The 24472-nt window shown below is 25.8% G+C and overlaps 1 protein-coding gene across 1 annotated transcript in view; it reads right to left on the minus strand.

Annotated features, from left to right (window-relative positions):
* LOC136979143 (GRIP1-associated protein 1-like) overlaps positions 1–24472 on the minus strand; it is an 87418-nt gene that overhangs the window by 56438 nt on the left and 6508 nt on the right. Inside the window, exons 3-11 of the mRNA XM_067275073.1 lie at positions 19749–19810; positions 14337–14471; positions 11370–11520; positions 6602–6650; positions 4001–4095; positions 3412–3482; positions 3244–3291; positions 2938–2969; positions 2819–2866 (exon numbers count right to left, since the gene is read on the minus strand). Coding sequence (XP_067131174.1) covers positions 2819–2866; positions 2938–2969; positions 3244–3291; positions 3412–3482; positions 4001–4095; positions 6602–6650; positions 11370–11520; positions 14337–14471; positions 19749–19810 — 691 coding nt within the window. The remainder of the gene's footprint in view (positions 1–2818; positions 2867–2937; positions 2970–3243; positions 3292–3411; positions 3483–4000; positions 4096–6601; positions 6651–11369; positions 11521–14336; positions 14472–19748; positions 19811–24472) is intronic.

Here is a 24472-nt window from a genome sequence, read left to right on the forward strand (position 1 = left end):
AATCAACACTAGTCCAGAAATCTTTAGGACCTGATTATCCTCCTGGAACATTATATATATTAAACAAGAAATAAATAAAAACAACAAAACAAATTTAAAATTCTAATCATTTTATATTAATATTATTACAAATTAACAAGAAAGAAATGAAATGTGTAGACAATAAATTAATAATAATAATGTTGGTATATATTCTTCCAGATCATTCAGAACTACTAAAAGACAGATTAAACAGATTTCTGGAAACATCTGTCTTCTAACATATTGATATTAATTTTGGAAAATTTTAATTCAAGAGTTGTTCAGTTATTAGATAATTGGTAGAATGGGCCAAATAAATTAATATTTGACATTCACAAATCTAAAGATAAATACATAATGAACTAGGTCTGGAACTAGTAAAGCAAATTCATGACTTGCAACTATATATATTAAATGATTGTATGCAGAATGATTGTTCATCTGAATTTACTTGTATTACAAATAATGGAAGAATAGTTATAGACTTAAATCTGTTCTGAATTAATGCTTGACTCATGTACTAAATTTAGAGTTTCAAATTGTAATGTAATAGATCATTTTCTTACAGTTGTAAGTTTTGGCATTTCATTTTATCAAAAAACTAGTTCCAAATCCTTATTTTGTCAAAAAATAAATTATAATTATCAGAAATTTTAGATTATTTTGTATTGAAACAAATGTTTCTGAAATACAATAACAATGAAAATATTAAGTTTCTTCATTAGACTATGCTGAAACAATGTGATAAAATGAAAAAAGATAAAAAAAAATCATTGGCAGTTAAAATATATTATTACTTTACAGTTTTTTGGAATTTCATATAAATTATTTGAAAATTTGAAGGGTGACTGGAAATACAGATTTACACTACTGATGAAATGGCATTTTCTTGATCTATAACTAATGATCAAAATTTCTTAGCTCAATCTGTCTTTCACTTATGCTATTAAAATATCTTAAAAATTCCTTCAAGATCTAACTGTATGGCAATGAACATAGGAATGCATATAAAAATGCTGTTAATACAATTAAGATTATTTATAAAATACTGAGAATTTGTTTAGTGTATGTATTACTTTTCAACAGATCACTACTATTAGAGCAATTCTTTGTTATTCATCTCCTAAAACATTGAACAATTTTCTAAGATGCATAAAATCAATAAAATTTTTCAAATATTACAATTAAATCTATCTGAAGACTACTGACTAAAATTGATTTAAAATGTATAGTGTAAATCAACTTTTTTAAATGTATTGTTAAAGGATAAAATGGAAATAAGAAGTAAAAATAACTTTCATATATTAAAAAATACTATTGCATAGTCTAATTATATAAATTTACATTGGTTACTTTTTGATAGTAAAAATACTATGAAACAATAAAACAAAGTATATTCCTCCTGTAACAAGAATTTAACCTTATTATTAATAAATAATTTGAATGACTAATTTTAATTTATTCTAATACAGAAAGCAATATTATACAAAAATTACTTTTATAATCAATTTATTTTTAGTATTTCATTTCTCAGTAATAATATATTTGTAGTTCTATAAAAGTAATTTTTATATGTGGGAAAGCTAGAAAGTTTGTTAAAATACTAAAATATATAAATTCAATAATTAAAACAATGGGATCAGTATACTTAAAAAATACTAAAAATAAAAAATTATCTTTAGTTTTATAACAAGTAAAAACTACTTTGACTTATTCTGACTTTGAGGAACGATACGAGTTTAAATGGATGAATCAATGATGAAAAATGACCTCAGTATTTTAGTATTACCAGTTTTATTTTGTTATCCTTTTTACAATTTAGAAAGTCCAGATGCATTTTGCTCAATAGTTGAGCCTCTTCAGTGGAACAATTAAATTATCAATCGTTGCATTGCTTTTATGTCAAGCAAATCTAACCCAGCACGCATTGACAGCTATGCCGGTATTCAAATTCATAGCATTTGCATGTGTGATGATACAAAAAATGTTCTATAATTCTTCTTTCAGTACAATTTTCTTTTTTGTATAATATTTTTACATTATTATTATTAATATTACAATTAAATTCGTTACAATGTAAAAATAACGCTGACTCTTTTCTTTTTAATCTGATCACCGCTTCGTGTTCCTTTATCCTTACTCCAAGCTTTCTCCCTGTTTCTCCGATGTAAAAATTTGGAATTGGACAAGTAGTTTTTACTTGTTTTAAAACTAAAGATAATTTTTTATTTTTAGTATTTTTTTTTTTTTTTTGTTAAAATACTGTTCATTCTACAAACCTCGTGTGTTTAATACTGAAGTTATTACAATCTAAATTTTAAATTATAATTTAAAGTTTCTGAAAGATATCTTCAAAATTTTAATTAATAATGATTTTGATAGTATTAAAATGGTAACAAACAATTATTTATTGTGACATCCTCAAAGTACTGGGCTGTAATTTTTTATATCTCAATGCATAATGCTTTTCATTTTAGTGGTTTTGCCCCTGTACATCATACTTTTCCTGTTAACAAGATAGTCAAGCTGGTCATCTATCTAACTCTGTTCTGAAGAAAAGTTTTGAACTGAAATAACATGATTTTTGGTCAAAACTAAAAGTTTTTATATAGTTAATTGGGCCTCTGGCTCCTAAGTTTTCCATATCTTGTCTCAGCTCTCATTTATCTAACTCCATTCTTGAGATTAAGGAAGGACAGACGAACAGATGGACACCAGTGGGAATTTATAGGTATGCAATTTAAAATTGCAGCCCAATAAAAATATTTTATTTTAGAGTAAAATTAAGATTCCTTACTTAGTTTCAGTATAAAGTTGTTCTTTTTCCTGCTGTAACTGGACAATACTGAAATTGTAAACAATAATCATCAATATTTTAAATAAGAAAAGACAAAACATTAGTGACTGAGAAATTACCTTTCTTGTTTCCTTCTTAATTTATCTGTGAGCTGAAATAGAATACAAGTAATAATATAATAATTATGTAAACAATTTTGATTATTATTTTACATAACTAAAATTACTGAATATTTTAATATTTTTGAAATTATTGAAAAAGTAGTTAATTATAATTACACATAAATTCAATTTTTTCTATATCAATAGGCATACCAATTATTATTATTTGACATATAATTTTATTAATATTAGAATATTAAAAAACAGGAAATAAATTATGCTTTAATAAATTATTAAATTGAAGTACATTTAAAATAATCTAACCTTATGAATTTCTTCTTGTAGATTTGAAATTTCTTGCTTGTGTGTTTTCTATTATTTTAAAATATTAAATTTTAACAACAAATATAATTACTAAATTATTTAAATAAATGATTATTTTTTCATACATAAATACTTTTTTCATAAATAATAATAAATTTGGAAAATAACCTTCATTTCATCAATTTGAGATGCTAGCATCTTTTTTTCTTCTTCTTCTATATCTAACTTCAATTTCAGATCTAAAATAGTTTTATAAATACAGTTTAGTATGACAGAACATTTAAAATAAAGAGTGATGCAAATTTGTTTCTTAAATATATAGAATTTTATTTATTTAACTAGATAATCAATTACTTTTAAAAGAATTTTTTCATTTAAAAATGTTTAAAATGAACATTTTAAATATAAATATGATTGGTACAAATTGGCAGAATAGTTTTTTCAAGCAATAGTTAGTTGCATCAAAAAGTCAGTTAATTAAAAATTACAAACTATCATCATCTTAAGATTCTCTAATTCAATAATAATACACTTCAAATCAAAAATTTTACTAAATAAACTTGCAAAATTTTACAGAATTTGAAATATAAGAACTATTCAACATTAAGAAATTTAGCATTACTAAAAATGAATAGTACTTCATTTTAATCTTAATCTGATATATCAGAAGATAATCTATCTTCTAATATCTTAATTTTAAGTCATAATCTATTTTTGAATTTATAATATATAATAAATTATTTAAAATTTTCATTACCTGTAAATTGTTTTAATTGCTCTTTCAAAGCAACAATGTTTTCATAATTTTCTGATGTCAATGGATCAGCTACTTTTATATCTCCATCACAATTTCTATTAAATTCAAATAACATTTTTTACTTTATAAAAATAAAAACCAAAACTCAAACTACTTATTATAAATCATATACAAACAATAAAAATTATTTTAAATTAACTCTTTACATTCTCAAAATAAAAGTATATAAGTTTTTACTTCAAAGAATGCTGAAAATTACAAAAAAATCTTCAGCTATTTTTAACTAGAAAATTTTTTAAATAAAAAATTAGATCATATTAGTTTTTAATAAAAAATAGTAATTAGAACTTTTTCTTTTGAAATATTTTTTAAAATTGAAATGATGCTCATTTTAAAATGTTACTAAATATTTTAAAGAAATATAATTATTTATGAAATTACTATAAAATTACAAGCTACAGTAAAGGTTATTTCATACTGAACAAATAGCAACACAAATGAGGAAATGAGAAAATGAGAAATGTGAAAAGCAATTTTTATTCACTTAGCAAAATTGATCCACACAACCAAAAGTGAAAAGTGATTGGAAATTTTAAGCAGCCAATCATTTGCAAGCAAGAGAAAATGTCATGTCAAAAAACAAAATTGCTGCTTCCAATATTCTGTTGTTAACAACATTTGTTTATTTATTGAAAAAAAAAGATACATCAAAAAGAAAACAATGCTGGGTGAGAGGAATATTTAAAAAACGTGAATTACAACATCTACTCTATTGCATTTCTGCAGCCATCTTGAAAACAACAGAACCATGTAACAACTAGCAGGAATGCAATTGATGGTGAATTTTTTCGCTAGCAAAAAAAGCTGGACAGTTCTGAATTTCAAAGCAATTTGCAAAATGGTAAAATTTGCCAGAAATGACCATGTCTGATACGTTATTTGCTCTGTTTTCTACTTTTGCTAGGGAATTGCATTCAGCTTGAACTAAACTTAACTATTTAAGTTAGTAAAAATAAAGTTAAATTGTTTAAATTTTATTGTTCTTTTGTTTTTGCATTAATTTTTCACACTTCTTATATTTATGCTTCTTTCTACTGTTTCTTGCTTTAAATTTTTCAATAAGAGCCACTATCTCACATGGATCTTTTCATTTATAAGATTCAATCAAATTAATTTGCATATACAGTAAGATCCCCACTTAATGCAGTGGATGTGTTCCTAGAAGACAAAGCACTAAATGAAACAGCATTAAACAAGGTCATTTTAACATATTTTTGGTCACGTGTTTCCCTTTCCCTATTTACAACATAAATAGGGAAAGGGAAACACGTGACCAAAAATAAACAAATTTTATGTTAATTTTAAGTTATATTATTATGCAAATTAATATAAAAATATATTAAATAATACATAAACATATGCACACAGAAATGTAAAGTTTATTTCTTGTGATGAAGGCTCTTGCTTTTCTGAAATTCTTGTTTTTTGTGATAAAATCGGGTAGTTTCATTTGTTGCTTTTTTCTTTCCTGAAGCAAATGTCAGTAGCAGAAGATTGCATCCAAAACACCTCATTTTGCTTTTGCACTCTTGAAAACGAATTGCCTTTCAAAATCTTGATCATTTGCTACAATTTGATCAACAATTTTGACTGTCATTACCAAACTTTTACTAAGGAAATCTGTAGAGAAATTTTTTGGGTTCTTCGTTTTCAGAATCACTGTTTTCCAGTTCTACACGAATTCCTTGTTCTGTCAGTTCTTGAAGGTCGTCGTTGGTAAGGCTCTCACCAGAAATCTGCAGTAACTCTTCCATATCCTGCTCATCTACATCTCCTAGTCCTGCTATATTGATTAGGCACTTCTCGTTGAGAATTCTTGGATACCTTCAGCCATAACTTCTACACTTTGTTCATACATTTATCAGTTAATTCTTGCCAAACCAAGTTAATATTGCCTATGGCATCCATGATGTTATATTTTTTCCAAAATTGCACCAAACAAACACGGATTTAAGGAAAGTACAGCATTACAACGAATTGCCACCTTTTGCTGATTGGTTCATGTTTGGGAATAATTAATGAAATGCTGTGATAATTTAAATCAGCATAAATTCTGAGCTTTCAAGCAGACCATGTTATATCAAATCAGCATTAAGCAGGGTCTTACTGTATATTGATTCTACTAATTTACTAACATTCAAATATGTATGTTCAAATATAATTCCAAAATTTTTCAAAACTCTTTTACATTTATTCTTTTATATTGCTTAGCATAGTGTTGTCATTTTTTGTTTACATTTATTTTTAAATGTGTTTAAATTGAAAAATTGTAGTTATTAAATATGAAAGATAAAAACAATTTTAATTCATAGTAACTACACTTACAATATTGTTTTTGTGTACCTTCTTTAACTTAGACCCTCTTTCAATCCTTTATGAGAATAAAAACATGCTTTCTTCACTGCAGACACCAAAAGTGAAAATAAAAGTTTCACTTTTGGTGTCTTAAAAACTTCATATATACTTTCATTTGGAATAATTATCATTGTATGGAATGTATTAGATTATTAAAATCAATATTAAAAACAAAATATTTCAAACCTTGTGGCTTTTGAAGAAATAATTTCAGTTTCATATTGTTTTCTGCTTTCTAAAATAATTAAAACAATATAAATATCATACATATTAAAATGTATTATTACAAATATATATGAATGGTATTATTTATTCTAAAAATAAATAGTATATATTAAATTGATAAATAATAAATTGATTATTAAAGTTACTAATCAATTTTTGAAAAATTATATATTTTTAAATTTTAATCTATATATTAAACTCTGTCAATGTCTATGCATATTTGTATTTATATATGTGTACTGTACATACATACACAGGTCATTTATCTATTTCCAGTTTACAGTTGTCCCTTGATAATTCGACAGGTATGGGACCAAAGGGGTGTCGGATTACCAAAAGTGATTACGTATTTGACATTGTTTTGCTAGCAGTAGCCTATAATATTCCTGCAAGTTATGAGTAAAATGCTGCCTAGGTGAATATGGAAATGAGACACCCATTTCAGTTAACTAAAACATGTTTATTAAAAGAAATATGGAAGCCAATAAATATACATACAGTATGTATGGGCATAAATAATACAGTACATACAATAATTTATAAACATTATAACTAAATGCTACAACGTAGGTAGATTAATTATGTACATATGTAAATATGTACATACTGTGCTCACACTTTGAAGAGGGGGACTACGGTGACCTTGACGGGAGGTGCGTCTGACTACTGAGCATGTCGGATTACAAAACGTCGAACTATCAAGGGACAACTGTACTTTCAACAACTTCAATTGTCAGTTTTGGCACATCATTTCTGAATTTCATATAATTTGTCCATTCTTATTCAAATTTAGCAAAAATTTAAGTTAACATTTAGGATCCTAAATTTTGATAATTATCATTGTATGACAAATTGCTGGGGTCAGAATCCAATAATATGTTTATATCACAAATTATATTCTGTCTTGACTACTTCACACCAAAATATAGTGAATCATAATTTCAATGATCACTGAGTGTCAAGTAGCATTAATCATTTGTTCATTTGATATTTTTATTTTTACATATTATCATTAACTAACAGATAAAATGACATTGTTTTGGATTTCAAAAAAAATATACAAAGTGTTGGACAGCACATTTTTAATAGTTTTTAAATTAGGTTATTTTTCAATTTAAAATATATCCTTCCTTATAGCATTGGAAAAATTCTTTTTTGATAGTATTCAAACTAATTTTTAAGTATATCAATTGAAAATTATGGACAATCTGGTAAAAAAGCTTGTTTTGAAAATTTTCTAAATCGTGATGATCTGCATTGAGGAATGAAATATATACTGTTTTAAACAGAATTTCAAAACTGCATATGCCTCATGTCCGTATCACTTTAACTGGCAGTCAGATACCCCTCAAACGTAAACATGAAATGATGCCTGTAAGGGAATCCTCCTCATTTTTTTCTGTCTTGTGCTGGATTTTCATTAATATACCTAATACCTAAAAATTCACAGAAAATTGGTCAATTTGTTTTTTTGATTTTATAAAGTATTAGCTGTGACTCACTTAAAGTATGCTTCAGACTCACTTTTGCTTTTGAAATTTGATGGAAAATTTATTGATTTTATTGTCTGCCAACATAATTACAAAAAAGCAGTTTAACTGTAATATTTTTCATTTGAAAGTGTTTATTTTTTGAAAGCAGTGTTTAATAGAGGAATAATTGAATTACACATCTTGGATTACATATATCAACTTTAACTTTAAAGGTTGTTACATAATTATCAATTTTAGTGCAAGCTCATTAGGCTTACACTAAGACTTGCTTCAGGTGATGAAGCAAGCACTTTTTTTTCAGAAGAATTTCAATGTTGTCTGAAGAAAGATATAATGAGGGATGGTTTTATGTGGCATATAGAAAGTTTTAAAATGTATGAATATTAAATTAATATGCCTCAATGTCCTCAATTTATCATAATCTTATTTTGTCCACTAGTACGTATTTATTAACAAAACTTATTAAACTGGCTGAGTTGCTGTATCCTTAAAGCCAGTTTAATAAGTCCTGTTAATAGATACATACTAGTGGACGAAATAAGATTGTATGGATATTAATTTTAGAAAAAACTTAATGGCATTTTCCTATCAGGCATAGTAGAATGCCTGATAGGAAATCCCCAAACATTAAAAAAAAGCAAACTCCTTTGATTTGAACAGGAATTTAGATGTAATCTGAAAAAGTAAGAAGAAAGTGGAGAGTCAACTCAAAATATAAAATACAAAAAGATTTATTAACAAAAACTGACAATATGACAGAATCCCCAACAGGCATCCTACTATAAATTAAGAGATAGTAATAAATTCCACAATTTGTATAATGATATTAGTACAGTTTGCACAGAAATTTCAGGTCCATATACACAACCTAGCCTGCATAACAATATTAAATCATCAAAAATGTGTTGGTTCTACATAATTACATGAAAAAAATCTGTAACAGACCGTCTAATGAACTAATAAAAATAAAACAAATCAAAAAGATTCATACTCAGATATATGCAAATTGAATATAATAAAATTATACAAATAAAACAAAAAAATGTAAATTTTAGAAATAATAGTACATTTTCATTGACTGTTGATCTCATTTTTTATATAATAATAGGGTTTCTCATTTCCTGGTCTTTTGCTTGTCCTGGAATTCCAGGATAAAAGTGAACTGTTTCCCAGAATCCCGGGACAGAATTAATTATTTTTAAGATATACAAAATATCTTGAAATCAAATGATACAATTATTTTTCACTTTTTAAAGTAATTTAATACATTCTGCAACCTCCAAAATCATATTAATAATGCTGTGTAAGATATATATTAAAAATTAACTTTTGAATTACATAGAAATTTTCACAAATAGAAATAATTTATTAAAGTTTGCTGGAAACTGCATACAACAATAATAACAAAAATGCTTTAAATTGAGTTAAAATTAAAAAAAAAAACTTAGATCAAACTTCTAACTTAAGAGGTAATTTTCATTATTTAAATAAAACATAATACAAAATATTATTGTAAATTTTTATAATAAGATTTTAAAAAGCAAAGATGGTCAATACTCCCATCACTCAATCTGGTTCTTATTTTAGTAATGAAAAGTCCTGCTACTGAAAATGCCTTTTCCAACTCAATTGATGTGAGTGGAATTGTGTTTAATGCATTTAAGAGAAGACAGATGTTATGTGTTTTTTCACCTGTAGCCTGGAAGATTTCTAGTTTGTTTTCGAGATTGTAATACGTCTTTTGCTCTCTAGTATTCTTGATTTGTCTACCTCAGCTGCTTTAATAAAAACATCAAGCTTACAGCCCAATAATTTGGCAGTTCATGTGTCTTTAATAATCAGGTTTATGAAGAAAAACTTCATACTTGCAGACTTCATACTCATTTGTATCCTTGCCCAATTTGCACAACCTGGTGTTACACAGTTATTGAAGCTACTGGGCATGGTTAAAAATTAAGAGAGCATAAGCACAATTATTCCATATATTACAGGTTCTGACAAGTAAAGAATTTTCAGTCTTGTCACAAATAGGCTACATATTGATTATTGACAATCTGTGACATGCCATAATGAGGAAAAATTTTAAAAAAGTAATAAGTAGGTTTAAAATTAATAAATACAAATGTATTCTGACAGTTTATGAGTTAATTATACTTTTTATTTGCAAAATTTCCTCAACCTTAACACAAAATAAGAAAAAAGTGAATTTTTAAAAAATTTGCAGGATTTCCCAAGCTAAAAAAATTTCTGGGACATTTCCTGGGTTAAAAAAGCAACTGGAATCCCATTTGAGAAACCCTATATAATAATATATAATAACACACATTTATAAAAAAATTATTTTATTATAATACGCTTCTTGTCTAGCTTGGTATATACTTGTGAGCACTATGTTGGCAACTTTGTTCTTAGACTTATTACACCATCACTGGACACAAGAATAGCCTTAGAAAATCAAAAATAAATTGGTTTTCTAAGGCTCTTTTTGTGTCCAGTGACAGTGTAATAAGTCTAAGAATAAAGTTTCCAACATAGTGCTCACAAGTATGTATAAAATTTATTATGTTTTAAAACTTTTCCAACAGTATATAATGCTACTGTTATTGAAGTATAGTAAATCAATAATATTGTAAAAGTTATTTTAAAAACAAAAAAATGAAGATGTAATAGAAATTATCATAACTAATACTTTTATATTAGAGAAAAGAATAAAATTATGTAATGGTTATTTAAAATATATATTCCAATAGCCAGCTAGCCAAGCAGTTAAGATGTCACACTATTGCTTTAGAGGACCTGGTAGTGAACCTTGGTGGGCCAAAAAAACCCATAAATTTTTTGAAGTGGTGGTCCATCCTGGATATGTTGGGCCCATCCTTCATCACCTGGTTGCCCTATTGCTGTCTTAGCTTAACCCATAATTGGCTTGATAAAAAAGCCATCAGCCAGAAAGAGTAATTAATATACTCTTTCCAAGTCACATACATGCCAGATTATCACATTCCATTATAGTTTAGTAACATCTTATACAATTTCTGAATAATTAAATATAATTTATTGACTAAAAACTTTTTATTTTTACAAATAAATTATTTATCATTTTTCATTTCATAAAAACTAGCATAAACAAGTTACTTTCAGTATACATTCCATTGCTTTTAATAATGATTATTTTTAATCTCAATATTACATTTATTGATAATACTTTTAATAAGTTAATATATTTCGAAATTTACCTGCAAGAGATTTTAAAAGTGCGGCATTTTCAGCTTGTAAATGCCTTATTTCATTTTCTAAATCGGAAGAGTTATTTTCTTTATTCCCATCGCCATTTTCTATACTTGCTGCTTTTAATTCTTTTTCTAAAGCAGCATTTGTTGAAATCAACTGTAACAAAATCATATTTTAAATTTCAAATATTAAAAAAATTGTAAGATTAATTACAATATCACACATTTAACAATTAAAATAAAAAAATAGATAATAAAATTTAAAATATGCAAACTAATAAAAAAATATGCTTTCTGAAAACAGATCATATTTATTAAATTAATTTAAATATCATATCAAAAACACAAATATTAAAAAGAAAATTTTTTAAGTTGTTGAGATATTATTCAATAATGCAAAACTTTTGCATCAGAATATTTTTAATTACTATAAATTTAGTATTTATTCCTAGTAGCTATATTGGAAAAAAGAAACATCCACTAATAATTAGAGGCATAACAGTCAAGTTTACCATGAAACTCCAAGAACCTTATAATGTCAATTAAAGTTTACAAAACAACAATGATTACAAAAAATGAAAATTACAACATTAAAATATTTACAATGTACATTTTCACACACAAGAATAAACTAAAGTTCGAACAGTCTACCAAAATCCTTACAGGTCCGTCGGAAAACATCTTGCGAAGCAATCTCTGAGATTCAGCTAGTTGTAGACTCCTTCAACGTCCGGCGATGAAATAGCAAAATGAAAACAACCTTCTTAATCAAGTTCATTTGACCAACCACCCCTCTTCCTGCCAAAACTCTAACCTTTAATAAGGATTAAAGATAGGATTGATCAGCACTTCATAGCTCTGTTGGAGGTCCGGCGATGATAGGAAGCCAATCAGTGATCCTGCTTTCGAAAATAACAGTCGTTTCTCTAACGTTGACCATTACTCATTTGAAAATAGGGGAATAAAGGTGGAAATCGTATGTCCAGACGATTCTAATCCCAACAATAACCAATACCAGTCTTATAAATTAGTGAATCAGAATGTTCCAATATATCAAAATCAGTTTTACAATCAGATGTTCTGACCCCTTTTTTTCTGATAAGCACCTTCATATCATTTTGCCATAGCAGGCATTTGAACACAGCAATTGACATATCACACTGTAAAACTAACCTTAGTAAGAGTGCTGTGTAATGATGGATGGGCAACATGTGAGCAATGTCACCAAGCCTGGCAATTTATTGCTAGATTTGACAATATTTCAAGCCAGTTGGCAATTTGGCAACAATTTTTTAATCTGGTAATTTTTCTATGCTATTACAAATTTATTCAAGGTATGTTGAATTTTTTTCTAAAAACAGAACTGGAGTCATGCCTAAACAAAGTAGACAATTACAACTGCCTATTCCCAGATCTGAAAGGCATCTGTAAATCAATTTTTGTAAACATTTTTATTTCTTTATATTTGAATTTAAATGTTTAGTGGATGAAATGAATATTCTTTAAAGCAATGAGCTTTCAGGCTTTCATTTATTACCAAAACCTCTAAAGTATGGATAGATGCAAGAATCGGATTAGATTTGGTTGGAAAATTATTGGTATTGAATTGTATTGGCAGAATTCATTATCATATCATATTTGTTAATAATATAAACAAAATATACACATTAGTAGTGGAAACATTATATTTCAAACAAATATTTTTAAGTCATTTAATGGACTATCTTTAGATTACAAGACAAAAATTTCATTAGATTTAAAATATGCTATAGAGATTTAAATAGACTTTGAATTGTATATATTACAATTATATACAATATGAATATAATAAAATAAAGATTAATTATAATGATTTTTAAATACAGATAAAAATTTATATGGCATATATGGGCAGTACCTAATAAATATAATAAATGTCTTTTTTGTTCTATTCTTCATTTAACTTTGCAAGCTTATATATATATATATATTATAATACAGAGATAAACCTCTTATATAAAACATTGCATAAGAATTTATATATTTTTTTTGGTTGTTATTAAACCAAAATAAAAACTTATATTATAATTGTTTCAAACTTTCTTATATTTTATTAAAATTCAATAAAATCAAATAATAAATACCTAGCTATTAATATCATAAGTAAAACAAATCATCCAATTTGTCAATAAGAAAATGAAAAAAAACAGTACTATGAAAAAATCAAACACCATGTATAACAAAATATAAATTAGATATTTCAACTATCATTATTTCTTTCTAATTTTAATTATATATCATCATCAATCAGATTACAAGAAAAACACTAATTATGCAAAACAAACACTAAAGAAAATCAACAGACATCCAATATAACAGCTGTATTGGATGCATCACACTTTTCATGTCAATTTTTGGTGGAAAAAATATTCTTCAGAGTATAGGATGCATTTAGCTTATGAGACACACCCTAATTTTTGTATATATTTTAGATACAAAAAAAAAAAAATGCATTTTATAAAGCAAAATTTAACTATACTATTAAAGTCAGATATGCAATGTAAAAATATATACAAAATTTTTTATTGTTCTAACAAAAATTAAATAAAAAAATATATCTAGAAATAGTTTTTCATTTTTCAACAGCTCAAAATACAGCTCAAGATTTTAATTTTATATAAAATGAAAAATAAATTTTATACCAAATGCTGTTCACAGAAGTTACATTTTGAAATCATTCTGAAGATTGTTAAATAATGTTAAAATATTATAATACTGTAAGCTATGAATATAAATTTTTAAGCACTTAAAAAAATTTAAAGAATATACATCCAATAATTCATATTTATAATAATAATAAAGTTATGTTATATCCTTCTAAAGCCACTTCATAGGCATTTAATAAAGACAGATATTAAATGCCATCTTTATTGAATTACAATTGGCAATATTTTCTTGAGGAATAACAAATATCTACTACTATACTAGACTTACGGTTGATAATTCTTGTACTAAAGTAGTATTTTGTAGACGAAATTCATCTTCTTGGCTTTGTAATTTACGTTGTAAACTTTCATTTTCTTGTAAAAGTGTTTCTACCTCACGAGCTCTCTTACTCCGATTTAATGTCTGCATAAAAGTTTTTCATTTCAGAAATTTAATGATAATAATAATTATTAAAAAAAATATAAATAGCTATTATATAACAATAGTTAATGGTAATTGGAATCTTTTAATTAGCATTAATACCTATATATAAAAGATTCTAAACAATTTGAATCTTTTAAAAGATTTGCAATGCATTTTCCAAATTCAAGTTTTCCTATATTAATTTATATGATAATCAGCTTTGTAACAGATAAATAATAAATTATTTATTTTAATAATAAAAGTAAATCAACTAAATTATAATCCAAGACATAAATATAAATTATTATTATTTGATCTGTAATAATAATTTATATATATTTGTTGGATAATTTCAATGCATTTCCTAATTTATTTTAAATTAGGAGATTCATTGAAATATTAAATTATGATAAACTTGCATTAATATGAATTGCTAGGAAACTAGTAGTTAGTTTGCTTTATTGAAAATTGTATTAATGATTTTCAGGATCAAGGTTGTATAATTTAGGGAGTTCAAGCTCAATAGAAAATTGAAATCGCTTTAATTGAATTAATTTACTAAATAAAATTAAATAAAGTTTATTCACAAAACCAAATTGTTCTAAATGATTTTTAAATCAAACAAAATGAGAGGAGATGGTATTTGCCATTTAAGTATGGAGCAGTATATCAAAGTGGTTAAACAAAACAAAGCTAAAGGAATCTGTGATATTTTTCTGTTGAAAATAGTTTGAAAAAGTAGAAAATATGTTTGATGACAAAAGAGTGAAAAAGGAACCAAATCTGTTGCAAAGTAGCCAAACCTAGCATCGCTGTATGTACTCCCTGATATGCAAACTTGCAAGTATTTGCATGGGACTGCAACCATGTAAATGGATAGACATTCTTAAGTTTTAATCCCTATTTTTTAAGTATAGTAGAATGGTCCACTAAAACAAGATGTTTGAATTGCTCTGCAATTGGAGGTCAAACCCATCTCTGCTTACTAGGAGAAGGATTTATTCTACTCAAAATAAAACATTTATTACAGTATCACTTCTTATTGTTCATGCAAAAAGTGTAAAAAGCAACCATTATTAGAAACAGGTTTACTTCTTGGGGGTTGTGAAGGCAATTTACAGTTTGGTTTAATAAATCTGGTAAAATTTTTGTTTGCTTTATCATGTAAAATTAATGTTTGACAATGGTATTTTGCTAGAAAAATAGCAAAATTCACTTTAACATAAGACTTGTTTTATCAGTGTTCATTTTAAAGCAAGTTGATTGTACAGTATTAAGCAATTTTAAAAAAAAAAAGAGTGTAAAAAATTATCTGATTTAAAGTTTAGACTTACTTTTATTTATTTACATTTTCATTTAATATAAACAGCCCATCTTAATTAAGTGATAGTATATAAACTTATCAGAAAAATTATTTTCAGTAACTGAATCTTTGTCACTTTGCTTTAATTTCCTTAAAACTTTATATCCTCATTTGTTTATGTTGCTTTTGTTTTAATACACTACTGTGTTTGTTGTTATTTCTGTAATACAGTGAAATTCTGTAATCTGGCATCATTGAGACTGACTTGTTACCAGTTTATTGAATATGCTGCCTTATCAGACAGTGGAAATTTTTCTGTTTTTTTTCGATCTCCTGGATAAATTTCTGATATCTTTGCTTGTAAAACTGTACAAATCTGCCTATACATCTCAGACATTTGGAGCAAGTTGAAATTTATAAGGCCACCAGCAAATATACCACCATTAACTTCCACAATGTAGATTCCTTCCTCCCAACATAGAAGTCATTCTATGAATTGTAAACTTACTATCTTTCCCCCTCTCCCTTCCCTCTTCACACACATATGGCAATCCCCCATCATTTCAATAGCTGTGGGGACATTTAGCCTGATGTTATCCATTCAACGTGGGTAAAAACATTAACTCTATCCTACTTTTTTCAGCTGGTTATTTGGTCTTGCAACTGGGTAAACTTTTATAATCAAGTTTATCCAGTTGTGAGTGGTTCTGTAAATTTTTATTTTTTAGTCACAGTTTAACTAGAATGCTGGTAACCCTGGGGTTTCCACCAGCAATAGCCTCCATAATGAACTCAGCATACTGGCTAATTGGGTTTGCCAGAATACTGAATGCTGAGTTAATGGAATTTCACTGTAATATAATTCTTTTTGTAATTTGAATTTAAATAATATTAAAATCTATAAAGTATCAAAATGATTCACACAATTTAAAGGTTATGTGTATAAATTACGATAATTTATTTATTAAATTAAGCAGCATTTCTACATATACAGTGAAACCTCCATTAATGGACACTCCCAAATAGTGGATACCTCTACTTAACATAGATTTTTAAAATCCCCAAACCCTTCAAATACGACATTTATTATAGTCACCTCTAAATAGTGAACTCTCTAAGTAATGAATAATGTTGTCCATAATCTATCTTATGAAAACAAAGTCCCGCCAATATTCTGAAAGAATTAATTATATACAAAATATTTTAAAACTAAAACAAAGAATCAGTTTAAATACTCTTTCAGAGGATGAATTTTAACCGAAGGCATTGAATAAAGACTGGCTAAAAATAGGAATAGGGGAGGACAGCAGGTTGTAAAAAGCCAAACAATATTCATTATGTGTTAGACAAGACTAATTTGGTTAAATGGTCAATCACCATTTACTATCATATATAATGTTATTAAACTTGTTTTATTGTCGGAATTAAGCTTATGGTACCAAGAACCCATAAACTTTTCCAACATTATTCATTCATTTGACAATAACAGTAGTACAGCAGTAATGAAAAAGAAACAGTTTTAAGGTTAAGACAACGGCATTTATTTGGTGAAAGTTCAAAGATCATGTTACGAAGGCAATTTGTCACCACTTTAAAGTGTAGGAAAATACTCAGTTTTCTCAAATTCATGATGTAATTTATGATCTTAAAAACTTTGTGGTGACTAAAGTAATTTTTAATAAATCATTTATTGAAAAAAGCAAAAATATTTGAAAAATTACATCTAATTGATAACTACAAAGTAGACAAATCATTATATCGATTTTTATTAGTTGTTTAGATCATAAATGACGTTATTAATGCAAGAATACTGAATGCATTTCTTACCCCCTTAAAGTGGCTAGCAAATTGCCTCCTTAATTTGAGAATCAAACTTTCATTGCCTATACCCTTCTGTTCATAACAACAGTTTCATTTTTCTTTTTTCATTACTTCCACTCAAGTCATTTTTGATGAATTAATAATTAATCAACGTTTACATTTTGTCGTAACTTTTATGTTCCATTTAATTAAAATATCCTATAGAATCTGTTTGCTATTTAGATACTGTATTATGTTTGTTTATAGAAAATATAGTATGTAATTAACTTTGTAGAAATTCTTAATTTAACAAAATAAATTCAAAAGGCTTCATACACAATATTTTTAAAAGTATATAAAAAACAAATATATAATATTTATTTGATTAAATTTATAAATTACATGGAAATCAGTTTTTTAATTCAGATGATGAACAAATCCACTTTTAAATTGTTGTATTTTACTACATTAAAACTACAGTATCATTGCTAAAAATCAAATATGCAAATTTATGAAGTTATTGTGTGCTAAATTTATATAACTACTGTAAAAACTCAATTATCCAAGTCCCAATTAACCAGGGTTCCACATTATCTAAGGCAAATCTGTAAATAAATACATTACTTTTATACCATAGTTCATAAAAGAAAGTATAACAACATGTATTCAAATATAATTTGGTTCCTGTTACTACTTATCACTTAACTTCAATGAGAGACAAACCATTCATATTAAACTGTAATAATACATATTTTTATTCTTAAAACTATTGTATGTATTAACTATATAATAAATGATGTAAAAATTGTTGTCCTTTTATAGATTAAATTCATAATGCTGGCTCTCCACTTAGCACAATTGCATTGCTGTCCACCTGATAATTAATAGAGCGATGCAATCGTGGCCCAATGGTACCGTACCTATACACTTTATGCAAAACAGAAGATGATTTCCAATGAATTACAGGAATTTTTTTAAATGATGGCAAAACTTTCAACTTAAAATAAAGTTTTATATTTTTCTATTTAATTTTGTATTTAATTTTTTAAAATCTAATATTTGCTATTTTTTGAATAATTTCAAAATTTCCCTTCCACACCACACTGTATATAGTGCTAACAAGTTTAATAACATTAATATGCATGACAGTAAATGGTGATTGACCATTTAACCAAATTAGTCTTCTCTAACACATAATGAATATTGTTCAGCTTTTTACAACCTGCTGTCCTCCCCTATTCCTAATTTTAGCCAGTCTTTATTCAATGCCTTCGGTTAAAATTCATCCTCTGAAGGAGTATTTAAACTGATTCTTTGTTTTAGTTTTAAAATATTTTGTATGTAATTAATTCTTTCAGAATATTGGAGGGACTTTGTTTTCATAAGATAGATTACGGACAACAGTATTCTTTACTTAGAGAGTTTGCTATTTAGAGGTGAATATAATAAATGTCCTATTTGAAGGGTTTGGGGATTTTAAAGATCTATGCTAAGTAGAGGTGTCCACTATTTGGGAGTGTCCATTAATGGAGGTTTCACTGTATATGTATAAGTGCTTAATTTAATAAATAAATTATCATAATTTATACACATAACCTTTAAATTGTGTGAATCATTTTGATACTTTATAGATTTTAATATTATTTAAATTCAGGTAAAAATATGATGTCACATACCCTTGGAATTATGAATGCTGCATGTTGATTAGCTGCAACAAAATTGCCGAGCAAAAATATACATTGTTGTAGCACTCTGAAAGCAATTCTACCAGGTGATTTTCCTGCACATGAGCAATGACAAAAGCAATTGAATCGCCTCAAAATTGCACTAAGTGAAAAGCCAGCATTAAGGTATAAAAAGAGGTTTAAAAATGTTACCATATAAATCTTTTATATTTGTAATTTTTAATCTGAAATGGCCATGCCTATCTGTTTTATCTGAGTTTTTGATTATCTGAGGTACCTTACCTCAGATAATAAGGATTCTATTGTATTAACAAAGTCAAAATTCTAAAATTGAAAGTACAGAGAAATGAAAATACAATCTTTATTTAAAGTATTCAATTACCTATAATTTAATTTACAGATTAAATATATAATTAAAAAAAAGTATTATAAAACAATTATTTTTATTAAGCTAATTAAAATTATAATATGAAAGTTTAACAAACAAACCTTTTGAGATTTAGTCAGTTCTCTTTCTAATTCATCCACTTTCATTCGCAATACTGAAATTTCTACAAAAACATACATTATTAAAGAAATCAAAAAATAATTTACTTAATAATTTTAAATAAATTTAATAAATATAATATTTAATGAAAATAAATTCATATAAACTTTATTAAATTTTTTATTCACATTTAATTTCATTAATGCAAAATTATTAATTAGTATGTATTATCTTAATAAATTTACTTAGAAAACACAACTTAAATATGAAAAAATTTTGAAACACATTACTGAATATATTCTATTTGTCATTTTAACCCTGTAATTATTTGGTTTTATTGAGCTACATTACTGCTACTATTAATAATTAAATATTGAGTAATTTGGCACTAGAGGCAAGTGTTAGGTGCCATCTCTTATTAAATTTAATAATTATAATTATCAGGCTTTCAAATGTTTATATATGTTCTATTTGTCAATTAAAAGTTTTAACCTTTCAAATTAGATACATAAAAATTATTATTTCCAGTCTATTATATCCTTTACAAGACATATTTTAAATAAACTTTATTATTTAAAAACTTAAAAGTTGAAAAAAATGTGTTTTTTTAATAAGATACTGATATTGATCTTCTTTGGATACAGTTTATTCTTTTATTTTTAATGTAACTGAACTAAATCAGCTTTCCCCTTTGATCATATAAAGGAAGATCTGCCATTTTGTATTATTCATAGTAAGAGAGAATTTAGTATATAAACAGAAAAAACAATTGCTATTTAATTTTAAGTTTGCTAATTAAACTTTACTAATGTAATATTTCAACTTTTTAATTTTAACTTAATACTTAATTATTTAAAGTTTAAATAATAATCTTTTATGTTTTAAGTTTATAATTTTTCAATTTTGGCAGTGGATGTACCAAATTTCAAATTTAAAAAATAACAATTTTTTGTAATATACACAAATTATATATAAATAAATTATTAACAAATATATGAAACTGGAATAAGCTAAAGAGTAAATAATACAACACATTTGAAGAGTCCTATAAAATTGCATTTATTCTGGACAAATGCTTTCATCTATCATATATTCATCAGATAGAAGATTGGAAGAATGAGAAATGCTGCAGAGTAAGAAACAAGACTGACTTTATGAAAACAATTGAAAAACAGTTAACTTGACTCATTCAATTAGAAAGAACTTTATACCTCTTTCACCATAATAGAATTTGTAAAATAAATGAAGATTATATATCAACTAGAAATTCCCCCATCAAGAATGACAGAACACTTTTTATGAGTGCAGTCCTTGACAAAGCCATTCTTACTCGATGTTGCTCAAGTTGGACTTCATGGCCTTCAGAGTCTCAGTTGTTCTTATTCTTTTAGATCTAGAATTTACCTGACCAATTTTACTCTTGTACTTTCCCCTAGGCTTTTTTTGGACTAAACAGCAAATATTTTTAATTCTATGTTGATAAAACAAAGATTGTATGTATGTATACAATTAATAATAATAATTAAATCATGAACTAATGAACAGATCTATTTTCTTATTTTCTGAAACAATTTTAACATTTATTGAACCCTTTTTTAAAACATATTATGTATATACATGCATTAATACACATAATTCCAAAATATTAATTTTAGAAAATCTATTATTAACATATATTTTCTAATTTATTTTATGTTCTTTAATTTATTTATTAATCTTCATAATGCAACATCACATTATTTATGAAATCAGTGAAAAATTCAAATAATATTGATTTCTAACAAATAATGTATTAGAGAAATAGATTAAGAAAATTAAAACACAAATACTTTAATTTAAAAAACATAATTCAAAATATTTCTAATATAATAGCTCTTAAATTAATACATTGGTATAATGATATTATTTATATATATATAAAATACTTTTACAATACATTTACAATACACATACAAATAGGATTATTGATTAAATTATATTTTTGTTCATGTTTTTTGGGTTTAGGGAGAAGGATGTTGGGTGTTGAGACACCCTCACCATATACATCTAAAATACAGTCAGTTCAAAAAGGTTAGAATAATTTAACTCCATCACAAAGTGCCAACCCTTAAATAACAATAACTAGGACAAAATTTAAAAAAAATTATGGTAAAATTAAATAAGGAGATATTTAGTCTGGTCTTTTAACTATATTTTCTTGTAAAAATTACTTTCTAAATAAAGTGTTAAAAAGTCATAATTTTTTACTTAAGTCAGTGATGCTCAAAACATTTAGAATATTTGAAATCATGTTCAAAAAGTTTAGAATAATATGAAATAAATTAATAAATATTTTGTCCAATTATAAGTAATAGTGCTTGTAATTTACTGCAATTATGTAAATTGTATCACAATATAATTTGTGTGTAGTATTGCATAAATTACAATTGTCACAAAAGCAGAGGAAACACCATGGGCACAAAACCACAGTTAAGCTTGAATCAAAAAGCCAAAATTATTGTTTCACATGAAGAAAATATTAAAAATTGTAAGGAAAGTGAAGCAAAGAATTGTTTGCAGTCTACAGTGCAAAAAGTTATTCAAAAATTTAATGAAACTGATAGTTTAAATACAGAAAAATGCATTGGTTGTCAATAATTGCTTCAAAATCAACAGAAATCAGCACTTTAAAAAATTTTAAAACAAAACAGACATGCAAGCTTGCAACAGATGTTACAAGAATTGAAATCTGTGATTGGGAAACCAGTTTCAAAAAAATGGTTTACAATTATTTGAAGGAGATGGGTTATAAAGCAACCAAACCAAAAAATAAACCTCATCTAACAAAAGTTCAAAAGAAAAAACAATTAATCTAATGCAAAAAATATGTTTTTACACCCAAACAATGACAAAATGTCATTTTTAGTAATGAAAATATGTTCTATGTTGATTTAAATAACGGAGAAAAAGTTTGGTACTTAAAATGAAAAACAAACAATCCAGATTGTTTACAATGAGTTATTAAATTTCCCATTAAAGTTATGATGTTAGGTTCACTTGACTATAATGGACTTGTAAAATTGTGATTTCTTAATGAGACAGTAAATGGTTATATTTTAGAATATTTCCTCATCCAAACAATAAAAAAGCATTTTTAAGGTGATGTAATCTTTCAACAGGATGGAGTTAAAGATTCATAGATGCAAAAAAAGCAAAAAATGGTTTTCATGAAAAAATAATGCTCTTGAATTGGCCTCACCAATTCAAGAGCTGTAAACTCACCAGACATGCCACAATTGAAAATATTTGGTCCGTTTGTAAAAAATGATTGCAAGAATCAATAAACAAAGTTTAAAAGATAAACATACAAAAAATTTGGTCTGAAATTAGTCTTGAACAATGTCAATCATTTATTGATAGTATGCCAAAAAGAATAAAACCTATAATTCATAATAAAAGAGAATTAACTAACTATTAGAATAAAATATACTATACTTTTTGAATAGAAGTTAAAATAGTCTAAATTTTTGTCCATCATTCACTTAAGTCAGTGTTTTCCAATCTGTGGGGCATGCCCCACTAGGGGGTGTGAGATTATTGCAAGGAGATGAGCAGCTTTTACCAAATTATCATCTTTTAATACAAACAAACATAAAAAGTCAAATTGATGACAAAAAAATAAATCAGCAAAATGGTTATGCCTAATTTACAACCCTCATTCGAACAACTCAGGTACGAATCCCCTAAAAATCCATCTACACTCTTGCCAAAACGTCTCAACATGATCAAGCCCAGGCAAACAATATACTTTATTTAATAAGGTATATTGTTTTGTAGACCATTAAATAAATTATAAGAACAGTATTTATAAAATTAGATTATTACGAAAACTGAGGGGTGCAACAATTTTTTTTTTCTGAAAAAGATTATACATGGAGGTGCAGAAAGTTTAAAAACCACTGATTTAAGTAAAAACTTATGACTAACACTATTTAGAAATTAATACTTTTAGATGAAAATATAGCTAAAAGGCTAGGCTACATATCCCTTATTTAGTTTTTTCATAATTTTTTATTTTACCTAGTTATCATCATTCAAGCATTGGCATCCTGTAATGAAGTTATATTATTCTAAACTTTTTGAACTGACTATTTACAAATAATAGTACTAATTAAATTTTACTTTTGAAAATATTTTAAGGGATTGAATTGGGACTATCCCCTAAAACATCATCAAAATGCATTTTATTGGATTTAGGTATGTCTTCAATTTTAATATTCTACCTTAATTAGAAATGAGTGAAATTTGAGTTGTAAGATGTGAGAATGTGATATAAAGCAATCTAAATAAAAGTATTTAATAAATAAATAAATAAATAATAATAATAATAACTGAAATTTAAATTATTTCAGTATATCATTTATAAAAAAATATCTGTACATATGAAAAAACAATTTTGGCTGGTATTTATTTATGAAAGCTAATCAAATTTTTAAAGTAACTGAAAAATATTTCCAATTTTTTGATTTGTTAACTGTTTTGTTATAAGAGATATATGAATTTATAACATAATATGATTTCAATAAGCAAAGGAATTAATTTTGTGGTTGCATAAATCTGTGCAAACTATAACAATAAATTCTAAATAGTCATATCAACTCAAAATTAATTTGTTAATCAATTATAGAAACATAACCAAATGATTTCTTAAATAATCAGGCTATAATCCACTAATTTAATGATTAAT

The sequence above is a fragment of the Centruroides vittatus genome, unplaced genomic scaffold (assembly GCF_030686945.1).
Source record: "Centruroides vittatus isolate TY-2023 unplaced genomic scaffold, ASM3068694v2 contig_1154, whole genome shotgun sequence".
Lineage (NCBI taxonomy): Eukaryota > Metazoa > Arthropoda > Arachnida > Scorpiones > Buthidae > Centruroides > Centruroides vittatus.